Below are 13011 nucleotides of genomic sequence, written 5' to 3'. Positions count from 1 at the left end.
TTATTTCTGGGGGTTGAAGATTTATTGTAATCTCGAGTAGTCAATTTTCCGGCTGTTGATGATTGTTAGATAAGAGAAGCAATTCTCCTTTTTTTTTTTTTTTTTTTTTCTTTTCAATTCTCTTTACGCGTCACATTCGGGATGCTACAAATTGCGGTACAGTTTAAGAACATTTGTTCCCCAATTTCACTTCGATGCTTTTGCTTTATATCCATAAATTCTAATTTATTTCACCTTTTTGGGTCAGCTTAAAACATATATTTGATGGGTGGCCCTTAGACTTCTACTTTTCAAGCACACGGCATTTTCAAACCAATTGTTTACATTTTAATTCCACCTACCCTTAGAAATGTTCTTCTCAGACCAATTACTTAACAAAGATGGACCACTTGCTTACGCGTGGTTGGCTGCTAACCTTGAGAAAAAGCTGACGAAGCAGCAGCTTATGAAGGCCTCAATCACAAAGTCTGCAAAAGCAGTTGAGAATTCATCCAAAGCTTTGGATGTGAGCGATTCACAACGTGATGTCGAACCAATGGCTCTCAGACTATCAGGACAACTTTTATATGGTATCGTGAGAATATACTCCCGTAAATCCAAATATCTTTATGAGGATGTGAGCGACATTCTAATGAGGCTTAAGGCTTCTTTTGCAACATCGAAATCGGTCAACTTGCCGCTCGAGTCAACTGTTATCACATCTCTTAAGACTGTTACCATGACAGATACCGTTTCAGAAGCTGATCTTTTGTATCAGAGACCGGTCGATTTTAATGAGATCTTTGAGTCGCAAGTATCCGGAAATGAAGTGAGGGCAAGTGAATTAGCCCCGGATACTGATGAGGACACTTTTGCGACAGCTAACGAATCAATTGAACTGGGGCGTAATGCTTCAAGTGCAAATGCTTCGGATGATGAGATAGAGCATAACAGGAACGCAGAGGATGAACTAGAAGAATTAGATGATACCGGCGGTATGGATTTGGATTTGGACTTCGATATTGGAAATACAGAAGCACAGGATCATCCTAAGACTCCACAACCAGACGAAGATGACTCAATCGAGATTGGCAGAGCTGCTGAAACTCCTAATATGTCTGCATTGGACAATACAGCAGAAGCCGCTCTTCCCGAACTTGATGAGCCAATATTGGAAGCTGCCAACGAGGATGAAAACGATATAAATGAACCATCAACACCGCCAGACTTCGTTGAGCCTTTAAATACTAGTAAAGCAGCAGGTGGAAAACAGTTAGAATATCTAAAAATGAACGTTGTTAGAACTGCAACTCGAAGGATGATTGTTGATTCAGTCACAGAGCTTTCTGCGCAAACGCTCAGGGCAAACCAGAGACGTTACTTGAAGAATGCGAAACGATCGGACACTAGGAAGCACCAATTATCCGACAATAATGGAAATGATGCATTTTCCAGGTTTGCCAAGGGATTACATTTGCATAAAAAGAGACGTTTAGAGTTGCAACATGACGGTGCTGAAGAGCACACGATGACAGAAAATGTCATCACAGATGCACAGGTGCCAGAAATTGAACCTGATTTCGACGATATAGATGTTGCACCACAATCACCAGTGAACAATATTTCGTTAGATTTGGGAAATTCCGAAGAAAACGAAGACAGCATTGACGACGTTGGAATTGAAGATGGTCAATTGAACGATCAGGAACATGAAGAAAATCAAGATGAGGAAACTCGGGAGGAAGAAACCGTAGTTTCAAAAGAGAGAAAGGCTACAATACATATTGCCAACTGTGTTCGGAAGCTTCTCACTGTGGGAGACCAGACATTTTCGGAGACACCGGTCACTTTTACCGATATTCTTGAAGAGGAACAAGCTTCAGAAGAGCCTGTTTCAAAGAATTCTAGAGTGGCTGCTACTGCTACTTTCTTTGAATTACTAGTTCTGGCTGGAAATGACAACGTGAAGCTAAACCAAGGCAGATTGTTTGGCGAGATTACAGTCGAGGCAAAAGAGTCTCTTGCCACATCTTTTGTGTAAAGTTGACTCCTTATATTATTGTATCTTTTATGTATTATTATTATTGACCCCTTTATGTGTACTGGATAGTATCTAATTAAGCTTTAGTTTTAACTATGCATTTGTAACTATAGCGTGTTCATGAAAATCTTTCGTTTCACCGCTGCCATCCGCAATTTCTATTAAATATATTTTTCCCGTCAATCCACCGCACACAATAGTCTTCCCATTTTGACTCCATGCCATCCTGTTCAAGGTTTCATCGGCTTTAAATTTCATTTGTGCAATCGGATCTAACTCATGCTTGGCAATATTCCAGAAATCAATCTGGTTCAAGCACGAGAGAGTGGCAAACTCCTTTTTGGATGTTAATCGAGAAACTTGTCGAAAGCTTGTTTCACCTCTCATTTCTGACCTAAATTGCACATCAGAAACAGGATACGGCACATGTATTATTTTCTTGCTTGCCCTAGGCTCTAATATGAGTATCTTGTGATTGAACAGCCCAGCTAGGATGACACCATTCCAGTAATTGATACTCATCACCGGTAAAGATAAGTGTGGCCTCGAACTTTTTTCTGGAGAATAGATCAGTGTTGACTTCGTATCTTTTCCTAATCTTTTCATATATATGTGGCCAGTAGCTAGTCCTGCTATTACAGTGGTGGCATCTGCATAGCAAGCAGTAACAAAAATATCTTTGCTTGATGGAATTCCCAAACTTTCTTCACTTAGTTGCGAAATAAGATCAAGCGAGTAGACAAATAAATTGCCATTAGCCAAGACGGAATAAACTGAGTTCACCGTCTCATATATGGCAACTACAGCCGATATTTGTCCATCGTCATTATTGTGCTCAGATGATGTCGTGGGATACCTTGAGTAGCTGTCAAATTTCCATAAGTACAGCTTACCATCTTCACCACCAGCATAGAGAGTATTCGACTTCGCAGTTGAAAACTTAGCAACAGTTAAAGTAGCATATGAAAGAAATGTAAATGCAGCCTTCCTTGTATCAACGTCCCAAACAATAAGCACGCTTTTGGGGAAAACTGGAGTCGATCCAGGGAATGAATACACGCAAGAAGAAGATTGTGATGAAATGGAGACCAATCCAAAGAACAGATGGCCCGAGTTGGCTTCAAATTGGCACTCAATACAAATGCTTTCGATATAAAGTGCGGTATATCGATTGTAAATATATCATTGCCTAGCTCCTCAACTGAGCAATTCGCAGCGATTGGCTTTGCGTATCGACTTTCTCTCTCCTGATTTCTTGCAAGTGGATCTTTTGGAACTTGTAATGCTTTTAATATATTGACGTTATCTTTCCTTATCTGATTCTCTTGCTCTTCTGTTATTTTGCTGAGCCTTACTTTAAGTTCCTGTTCGTATTTTTTTTGTAACTCATGTTCTATAGAGAGTTTCATTGCTTGATATATTTTGCTCTTCGGGTCGTTAGCTTGATCATCAAGTCTGTTTGAACTCGAATCGGTTGTATTCTGTTTTTCATTTTCAGCATCAACTGCCTTTGTGAGCAATGGAATCTTAACTTTCAAAGAAGGGTCGCATACTTTGTCATTTTCCTCCGAAGTATGCAAGATTGTTTCTGATATCACATTTGCCGTTGTTTTCTCATAATTGGAAGAAGATGAGTTATCGATGGCTATCTCCTTACCCTCGTCTTTGTTCTTTTCGGTGTTATCTTCACCCTCTTGAGAGCCAAGAGCTTCCTCCACAATGTTGTTAACGTATACATTACTCGATTTTAAAGATTGAGATGTCTCATCTTGGAACTCTTTTTCTCTCAACGCTCTCTGCTTCTTTAGCTCCTCGAGCTTTGCCCTTTTTTGTTCTAGAAGCGATTTTCTGTCCATGCTGTTATCGCATATCACAATAAGGCCGACTATTTTATAATTCTGAATATGCTTCATTTTGTGTCGCATCTCTTACTAGAATTTCCGCTGTGGAAAAATAAATACAACTTGAAGAGTCGCGAAACGCGAAATGAAAAAAGGAACATGCGTTACAGGTGCGTTCATTATCTCTAGATTAGCAAAACGTAGCTGTTCACTATATCTTATGCTTTGCAGTTGATCGGTTGATTATAAATTCAAAGTATATATATTTGGATACTTTGGTGTCTTTGAGTATTGCTGTTTGTGTCCCTTAGAGGATTGCTGTTTAAAAAATTTTATTGAAACTTACGCTAAAGCTATCAAGATACAAAGCATGGATTTCAGTGATATTTTAAACGAGTTTAAGTCTGCAGCCGTTGGACCAAAAGAAGAAAGTGAAGACGACAGGGATGAAGACCTTCGAAAGATTTCTGAGGTTTGGATAAAAGAGAAATCCGTCCCGGAACTTTTGCCATATGAAAACAAGCTTATGGACCGCTTGTTGGAGCGAATGCGAAAACAAATTGAGTTTATAGAGATCAACTCGATTGAACTTCAACAGGATGAAAGAGAGATTAAGTTACTTTTGGTTATTGTTGAAAATGAACTAGACAGAGTCCAATTTTTGATCAGATCCTACATACGAACGCGATTGCTCAAGATCGACAAGTTCTCTATTTTTATACGATCGGATAAGGAAGAGCTTGCAAAATTATCTCCAAATGAGACAGCGTACATGGAGAAGCATCTTCAGCTTTTAATGGACTTGTACAACTCTCAATTTTTGGGTCGTCTACCTGAGAACTTGCAAGCTCTTGATGAGGTCGCAGGTGGAATTTCAATGGTAGAGAAACCAGATTATGGAAGACCGATTTTTATCAAGTGCAATAGGGACCGTCAGGTTGTCATTGATGATGAGGCTGTGGATCTCAGTAGGAACGGCATATATGTCTTACGATATAGCGCTGTTAGTGATCTTGTTAAGGCAGGTGAAGTGATGGTTCTATGAATAAGGAAGTGTACAATCATGGAAAAAAAAAAATATTAGAGGCTACTTATATTAGAGCGCGGGTCTGAAATATTTACATCAATGAATATAGTAGCTATACTTTGGCGCTTAAGGATGGCTATCCTATAATGCAGAAGGGATTTTAGAAAATTAGCAGATATAATTGAGCTGTTATACAAATACCAATTAAGCGTCGTCGATGTAGTAGAACCGTTTAATAGTCGGAGATACTCAACTCTTCTGGGACGTTCATGCTATCGGGACAATATGTACTTAATTTGAGTTTCAATTGATGATATCTAATCAATCTTAATGTGAATACCAGTATGAATTAGAAAAAAAAAGDTTTTTTTTTCATTTTGGGGCGTTAATTGGTGAACAAAGAAATTGTCTCGAGAAAAGTGTTCACACAATAGAAAATATGCAGAATGAGCAAATTTGTGTTCATTTTAGGCAATTCGCATATAGTTTAACTTCAGACACCTCTAATCGTGTCAGCAGTCTATTGTTCACTAATCACAACTTTAGTGTATAAAAATGCTTTATTCTGAATTCCAAAATATCCGTTAACCCCAGAGATGACTTTCCTTTTTTTTCAATACTTTAAGTTAGTAATTTGCTCACCTCAGCATATACATAAACAGGACCTTCGCAAATTTTAAAGCTTACTGATTCATTTGTACCTCAGGAAAGCTCACTGTACCTACAACCATATTTAAAGGGTATCACAAGGCAGCAACAATGAACAGTATGAGTGGAATGAGTGATATGATCAGCAGTACGAGTTCTTCAATGAACATGGCATCAATGATTAGTTCTTCGGTAGCATCTGCATCCACTTCAACGGTAGCATCGGCAACATCGCATGATCCAAGTATTCCTACGTACACGGGTGGTAGTATGGACGATATGATGGACATGGATATGAACACATATCTTGTCACGGATTACAGTGATTATCCCGTTATATTTAAGAATTTAAAAGCATCCTCCAAGGCTGCTGCATTTGGCATATTTTGTGTTCTTTTCTTTGCAGCATTTGTATTCAGAGGCCTAGCATTTCTTAATGCTTATCTCGAACAGAGAGTTTTCCATAATTACACTAATGCCGTCATTGTGCAAAATGATCCTTGTGCTTGTGATCCTGACAGTGAACTTGACCAAAAAGGTGATGATAATGCTGTTTCCACCGTTGGAGGAACTCATAAGAGCTTCGGTCGTATTCTAAAGGAATTATTCATGCCAGGGATGCGTGAATGGAAGAAGGATCTCGTTCGTTTAATTATTGCGTTTGTAAGTGCCATGATAGGTTATGGTCTTATGCTTGCAGCAATGAGTTTTGTTGTGTTGTACTTCTTCGCCATATGCTTGGGTCTAGCCTTCAGTGAGGTTTTCTTCAACAGACTGGGAATTGCAATGGGAATAAATCGGGCCGCTTCTTCACATGCTTCGCTTCATTAGTGCATCAGATAATAAATGAATTTCAGAAGTTCACATTTCCCTCTTGGGCTTAAGTTGGTCGTTAGATTCGAGAGCTTTATTTAATATTTAACATCTGCTTTTGTTCTCTTGAACAATGCTTTAGTCTGTACTGTACTGATTAATGCTATAGTAAAAGCCACATAATAGTTGCCGCAAGGTTTCAAATGAATAAAAAAAAAATAAAAAGGAGAACGCCTTGGCCAGTTAGAGAATATATAATAACACAATTAGAAGTTGATTCAAAGAAAGAAAGCAATAAATTATTTTTCGCCAACCTCAACTCTCAGTCTCCTGAACATCATCCTCCCCAGCAACATTCAACGCTCCTAGCTCCTCTGCCAATTCGGAAAGCTCTTCGGTTGCACTTTTGTGATAGTTTAGCTGAATCTTAGTCAAAACAGTTATCAAATTCACTGGCTCTTCTGTCTTGATCAATTCTTTCATAGCCTCGACAGCTGACTCTGTTGCATTCACGAGTTCATCCTCGGCGGCTTCAAGCTGCTTGCTTTTCGCATCAGGAACTTCAACAGTTTCATCACCCTTCTTGATCTCCTTGATTTCAGCACGCACAGTGTCAAAGTTTAGCCTTGCAGTCTCCACCTTTCTTCTTAGTCTGTCAGCTCTTGAAAACTGTGTCTTTAAGATATTACGAATCTTGTTGTTAAACTCGCTGGTAACAAGCTTGTCCTGTTCCAATCTTTCATCCCCCAACTTGAACTCGCTATTTGAGGCAAACTGAACTGCCTTTGTTAGAGATGAATCTGTTTTCGTTTCTGCAGTCTGCTCGCCATCACCCAAGAGTGCCTTCTTCACTTCATCCAAGACCCTAGAGAATTGATGAGCAAACGTTTTTGGATATTTGTCCTTTGTTGGTCTCAAAAGCACGGCCTCTGCCTCAGTGGTAGTTGTTGCCTGAGAAAGACCGTTTATCTTCTGGTTTAAGATCTTGGTGTAGTCATTTAGCGACTCCTTCAAGTTTGGTGGATAATCATAGCTCTCAATCTCATATTGACGTGTCACCTGAAGGAGCTTCTTGTAAAAGTTTTTCAAAGCATCTGTCTGCTTCTCTAGATCCTTGTACTCCTGAGGAAGTTCGCTTATATCACTTGTTGATCCAAGTTTCTCCTGTAATGATCTTCTGGTTCTTTGTAGAATCGGCTTCAAGTTTGAAACTTCCTTTCCCAAGTTGTTCAAATTACTTTGAAGAGAGCTGGTGACCTTTTCAGCACTTGGAAGGCTGTTAAGATTTTGTTGCAAAGAATCACTGAGAGACTTCGTAGTCTTTTGTAAAGACTGTTGGATTGATTGAAAGTTGAAATTAAACGACATTCTTCCTAACTTCTGCTTAGGGATTTTTTTTATTTTTTTGATTGCCTAATTCCTTTGAGGATTAGACACAATATTCACAGGTTGGTAGAGAAGTTAAATTGCGAGGAGAATAATCCTGAGGATGAGACCCAAGGGAATGCGTTTTTGCCGCTTCATTGGGTATAGCAAAAAAAATAAAAGTAAAAAAAAAAATAAAAAAAAAAATACCAATTCACTATTTGGGCACTCAATTACTTACCAATAAAGAAAGGCTCGGTCCTCCGCTCTATGATGGGATTTTTCCGCACTATTTTTGATTCATTCGAATTATTCTCGTATTAAAACATTAAATGTACTTCGAGATTGGTATAGAGATACAACTGTACACAGTTTCGTATTATAGACGTATTTTGATATTTCACCTGTTTCCGACTGTCTAGCCATAAGTACGTTCAATTCTGTCAGGCAGGCAGTTTCAAAACATGCATGTTCATTTTCCTTGCTCATCTTTTTACACCTCATTGCAATAAATCATTAAGCCGCAGCTTCATTTTTTCTGATGGCAGCCTTCGCAGACTGTTTGGCCATCAAGTTTTCCTCAGCTGTTAATTGCTCATTATCAGCTTGCCGTCCTGTACGTTTCCGCATCTGCCTTGTCTCCCCCTGATTACCTGATGTAGAAAGTTTGTCTGATCTTGGGATTCCCTTTAAGCGTTGTTTCCGGATCATTTCACCCTTTCTTCTCTTCATCAATATGGCTTCTGATAGTTCATTTGTATATCTTGGTTCAGCAGCCTCCAAATGGTCACCATGAATTTCCTGATAGATTGTTCCTCTGGTTGTTTCCGGGTCAAGGATTCTCCTTTCACCCTTAGAAGATAGTATTCCTTCACCCTTTCTTTTCTCTTTCTTAGTCATCTGAGTATTATTCTCCTGGATCATCGTAGTTTCTGATTCAATGGTTGTGTTTCTCCTATGACCACCGTTATCTGCCAAGTTTGGTTGAGCCGCTTGTTTTTGTGACAAAATTTTCATCTTGATTGAATCGCCCTCCCTGGTACCGTCCCCCTCGTTTGAAAATTTCAACTCTTCTTGCCGAGGATTTGGATCTCTTGATGAATCCGGAACACGATTTGCTTGCATCTTTTCTTTGCTAGAATATTGTTCAGGAGCTGTTTTCTCATTGTTATGGATTGTTCCTTCACGGCCAGTTCTAGCTCCACTTTTCAATTCTGTACCCTCATAGTACTGGTTTTCTTCATTTGGGGAACTCGTATTCGCAACTATACTTCTCTTGCCATGATTTCCAGTAGCACTTTCTTTATTCTGATAAAGTGTGTCACTCTCCTTCTGCTGCTTCTCTCCCACCTTATTTCCACCAATCATAGATGCGATTGCTGAAATTAGGCCACCCTCTTTTTTGTTGGTGGAAGAAGAGGTTTCACCTTTAACGTTGGTGTTCGAGTTCTCTGCACCACCTTGCATTGCTGCTGGAGCTTGGTTTCTGGACTCATCAGTTAGAGCAACATCACTAAATTGTGATTTTGTTTTACTTGTATATCTTCCTCTGCCAGCAATGTCATTCTGCTGAGAAGGTACATTGCTATCATACCTATACCCAGCATCTGTGAAATTCTCCTTTGGTTCTGTGCCAGTAACTTCTACAACTTCTTTTTCATTCATGTTACTTTGCATTCCTTTATCAGTAGGCTCCTCATCCCTATCAATTAATTTTTCTGCTTTCTTGTAAGAATCCTGCAATTCCTTTTTAAGTTCGGTCTGCCTTTTACTCACCATGATGTTTGCTCGGTATACGTGAAAATATATAGTTAAGTTGAGGGCTATCACTCTAAGCAAACTCATATGAAATTCTGCATTAGGGCTTTGGGAAAACCTTACATTTAAATAATCATTAAGCTACAAATAGCAATCCATTCAAACCAGATAATTTGGTACTTGTGAACTGCGTTTCTGGAAGGTTTAGCTCTAATGCATATAATCACCCGTCCTAGATATCGTATATCAATTTTTTTGCGTTTATATTTCCCCTAAAGTTAAGTAATTGTATCTTTGCCTTCCATTTCTGGCATGCTTTATCAAATGAAAGCAATGCACCCCCACATTCAGGCAAATGTCCCTCTTTTGCTCTTATAGATCTTACAGTTCTAATACTTGCACTACCTCTAAATAGTTTTTTTTTTCTCCCCCTAGCATTATGCCCGTACATATATAAAGGCTGAGTACGGGACTACAGACGAGGAAGGTGCGAAGTATGGCTTGTTTCACCACATTTTTGCCTGATATAGCCATGCTTCAAGAATACAGAATCTGAAGCTAAACTTTTGCTAAGAGTTCTGATGAACTTTACTTATTCATTTTTCCAAAATTTTTCAAATATTCGTATAAACTAGTTTACATGTACCTGACCTGATAACTGTACTTTTTTTTAAGCCTTGTACTTTCCGTACTTGCATACCAACTAATAGAAACTAAACCACAGATTAAATTGCGCGCCATAAATTGAGTAAAAGATGCACTAGTGCATGTATACAATTGCATAAAAGAGTGTAGTAAAATAAACAGTGATGGACCTAAAGTTCTGATATGGTCCCCAAAGCGAATGATAATTATGTTTCATGTTCCTTGTTTCATTAATTGAATGTGCTTATTTAGAAAAGATAAGGAATAAAACCCGGGATCGTGGCACCTGAAGTGTCGTTGTTAAAGCACCGTTGAACCTCTTTTTGTGTGCTCCATGTGCCGATCATAGCTCAACAATGTAAGCTGCATTTTTCTCCTACCGTAGGGAAACCCGGCGTTTTCCATCACGCTCTCTGCTTATAGTTTCGCTGTACGAAGGTGGAAGCTCTTCTGAGCTTTGCTGCTCACCAGAGTCATTCAAATTTCCGGGAAAGTCCTCAACAGAAGATGGTGGCGAAAGAGGTGACATGCGTCTAGTAGTGTACTCATGTGTCTCGTGAGTAGCATCGGAGTTGAACTCTGGAGGCTCACTAGGAAGTAGTGCCTGCTCACGTAAGCGAAGCACCTCCTTCTCCTCCTCAGCAGTAGCAAGTGTTCCCGAGGGAGGGGGTGACGGAATTGAAGGAATTGATATTCTATCTGGTAGCAAATTGTTGAAAGAGTGAGCACTAGAAGATCTATCCCTAGAAGTTTTTGACACCTCCAAAGCCGTACTTGTCGCACCGGTATCTCCGTTAGTACCATCATTTTCACCTGTCTGCACTTGGTTATTGGACGCTGATGTTGTTAGTGTGTTGTTTGAATGCACATCTGAGTTAGCCCTAGAATCTAAGTCGAACGAAGAAACACTTTCCTGAGGTGTGTCTGCAATTCTTATAGAAGAATTAACTAAACGGAATCTTTGCCGATGCTTTTTGCTGTTTCCGGAAACAGGTAACCTCTCAGTCCCGACCACCACTTCGGAAGTCATCGTAAGCACGTTTTTCATCTGTTTAAGTTTATCGACGTTATAAATGGTATCCTCTGAGTTAAGATGTATTACTTCATCGTCCACAAGCTGCTTCCGCTTTTGCAACCCCGGTATTCGAGCAGAACTTGACAAGTTGATAAGAACTTCGATGTAGTACTGAAAGGATACCAAATTCGTGACGATTGTGGGAAAGCAGTCTAAAGGAACCTTTAGACTAGTACAAATCTCGTAGCTTGATTTTGAATCTGGGTCAACAATCAAAGGTACTATTGTCTGTGCTAGATCCTTTCGAAATGACTGCAGTTCATACTCGTCACCCATATCAAGTGTACACACACGTAGAAATGTAATAAAGATGCCGTTCACGTTGCTAATCCTTTTGTAATGTTGAATATTAAGCTTCACCGGAATTGATTCTCCTTTAAGGTAGCCAAGCGACGGTATTTCCATTTTAACTTTAATTTTGTTTGAATTTCTCACCACTGATGAGTCACGCTGGGGTTCTACCGAATCAGACGAGTTAAGAGACGACGTTGAGGAAGAAATCCGATGCATAATACCCCTGCTGTTTTTAAATGTGAAGGTCTTAGGTCGTGATTCAGGTAATAGCGTGACGTTGATCGGTTTCACGATGTTAAGAAGCATTTCCGATGTGGCGAACTTAGCATCATTAGATTCTCCATCGCATAGATCTGTACGCAAGCAGTATTTGATTTCACCCTTCTCAAATGATATACTTGTGTGTATGTTTTTTCGAGGTAATTTCACTATAAATGGGAATCTATGCTCACCTTTAGTTAGTGCTAGTTCGTTGTTCGCTCGATCTCCATAAAGTAGTATTTCTCGATTGAAAAGCACTTCCTTCTTACCGGACCTAAGTGGTGTATTCGGATGAACCTTGATCATTCCTATCAAGGCAAGTTTTATGGAAACATCTGTTACGTTTCTGCCCAGTACAAGAATGACCTGACCGGCAACTTCTTCCCCCGGGTGATATGTTTTGTGAGGATCGTCTAGCATTATATAAAAACTCTTCATGGTTGCCTTGATTTTTGATGATACGAACGGAGAGCGAAACCTTGACCCCCGTAGAGGCAAAAGATGAACCGCCCGTTTCATTTTGTTAAAGTTATACGTTTATTGTTGTTGTCTTGCGTTTGTATACTGTTTGTTAGCAGTTGTACGGCTGCACCTAAAGATGTTGTACCTTTCCTTGCTGAAGTATAAATTTCTTGATCTTGGTTTCACCCGGATCACCTTTTGCATATAAATGAACAAAACAGCCGCCCACAGAAAGCTATAGCTATAAGCAAGAAAGAGGAAAGCTTATATGATGACAGAGGAAATTTGCCCTAAGAGCGGATGCAAAAATAGAAATTAGGCAGAGAAGAGAAAAAAAAACTAATGTGAGGAGAAAACGCCAAGAATGCATCACAAAAAAAAAGTTTACCGAACAGAAATTGAATTCAAACGTTAACGGCTGAATAATATACCCGAATTCTGCCAAAATATATATACATGATAAGTCAAAGCCCCCTTCCCCCACGGGATCTGCTATAGCTTTATTTGCCCACGAGAGGCGTATACATTATCTTTTTTTTTTGGCATCAATGCGGGCTGCTATTTTTATATACTGGTAGTAATCATCCCCCGTATTTTAGTTTCTGGCCCATTTTACAAGCCTAAGTGTGGCACATATATACTATTCCAGCTGTAGAACTGAATTGTTTATATGCAAAGTGCATACTGAAATGTATGAAGATCATTCATATCGAAACTTATGGTACTTAAAATTAAATTAGCATATCCTTGCCAAAATATAAGATTTGGTTGATAAATTCAAGATTATTTTCCTCTCGTTTGT

At 39.2% G+C, this 13011-nt stretch overlaps 7 protein-coding genes across 7 annotated transcripts; 3 read left to right on the top strand and 4 right to left on the bottom strand.

The window, feature by feature from the left end:
* Positions 1–349: 349 nt before the first annotated feature.
* BRETT_002126 (uncharacterized protein) lies at positions 350–2020 on the top strand (the record flags this gene model as incomplete). Its single annotated transcript, XM_041280664.1, has 1 exon — positions 350–2020. One exon carries the CDS (start codon positions 350–352, stop codon positions 2018–2020), a length of 1671 nt encoding a protein of 556 aa, XP_041138455.1.
* A 93-nt stretch (positions 2021–2113) lies between these two features.
* On the bottom strand, positions 2114–3876 carry BRETT_002125 (uncharacterized protein; the record flags this gene model as incomplete). The annotated part of the gene is made up of 2 exons (XM_041280663.1): positions 2114–3051; positions 3123–3876. 2 exons carry the CDS (start codon positions 3874–3876, stop codon positions 2114–2116), a joined length of 1692 nt encoding a protein of 563 aa, XP_041138454.1.
* A 355-nt stretch (positions 3877–4231) lies between these two features.
* BRETT_002124 (uncharacterized protein) lies at positions 4232–4906 on the top strand (the record flags this gene model as incomplete). The annotated part of the gene is made up of 1 exon (XM_041280662.1): positions 4232–4906. One exon carries the CDS (start codon positions 4232–4234, stop codon positions 4904–4906), a length of 675 nt encoding a protein of 224 aa, XP_041138453.1.
* Positions 4907–5647: 741 nt separating this feature from the next.
* On the top strand, positions 5648–6367 carry BRETT_002123 (uncharacterized protein; the record flags this gene model as incomplete). Its single annotated transcript, XM_041280661.1, has 1 exon — positions 5648–6367. The coding sequence occupies one exon, from the start codon at positions 5648–5650 to the stop codon at positions 6365–6367; it is 720 nt and encodes a 239-aa protein (XP_041138452.1).
* Positions 6368–6664: 297 nt separating this feature from the next.
* On the bottom strand, positions 6665–7717 carry BRETT_002122 (uncharacterized protein; the record flags this gene model as incomplete). Its single annotated transcript, XM_041280660.1, has 1 exon — positions 6665–7717. One exon carries the CDS (start codon positions 7715–7717, stop codon positions 6665–6667), a length of 1053 nt encoding a protein of 350 aa, XP_041138451.1.
* A 513-nt stretch (positions 7718–8230) lies between these two features.
* Positions 8231–9493, bottom strand: BRETT_002121 (uncharacterized protein; the record flags this gene model as incomplete). The annotated part of the gene is made up of 1 exon (XM_041280659.1): positions 8231–9493. The coding sequence occupies one exon, from the start codon at positions 9491–9493 to the stop codon at positions 8231–8233; it is 1263 nt and encodes a 420-aa protein (XP_041138450.1).
* A 1000-nt stretch (positions 9494–10493) lies between these two features.
* On the bottom strand, positions 10494–12167 carry BRETT_002120 (uncharacterized protein; the record flags this gene model as incomplete). Its single annotated transcript, XM_041280658.1, has 1 exon — positions 10494–12167. One exon carries the CDS (start codon positions 12165–12167, stop codon positions 10494–10496), a length of 1674 nt encoding a protein of 557 aa, XP_041138449.1.
* Positions 12168–13011: the final 844 nt, after the last annotated feature.

This window comes from Brettanomyces bruxellensis, chromosome 9 (assembly GCF_011074885.1).
Source record: "Brettanomyces bruxellensis chromosome 9, complete sequence".
NCBI lineage: Eukaryota > Fungi > Ascomycota > Pichiomycetes > Pichiales > Pichiaceae > Brettanomyces > Brettanomyces bruxellensis.
Note: the sequence above shows the minus strand (reverse complement) of the source record. Positions and strands in the feature narration are given on the sequence as shown.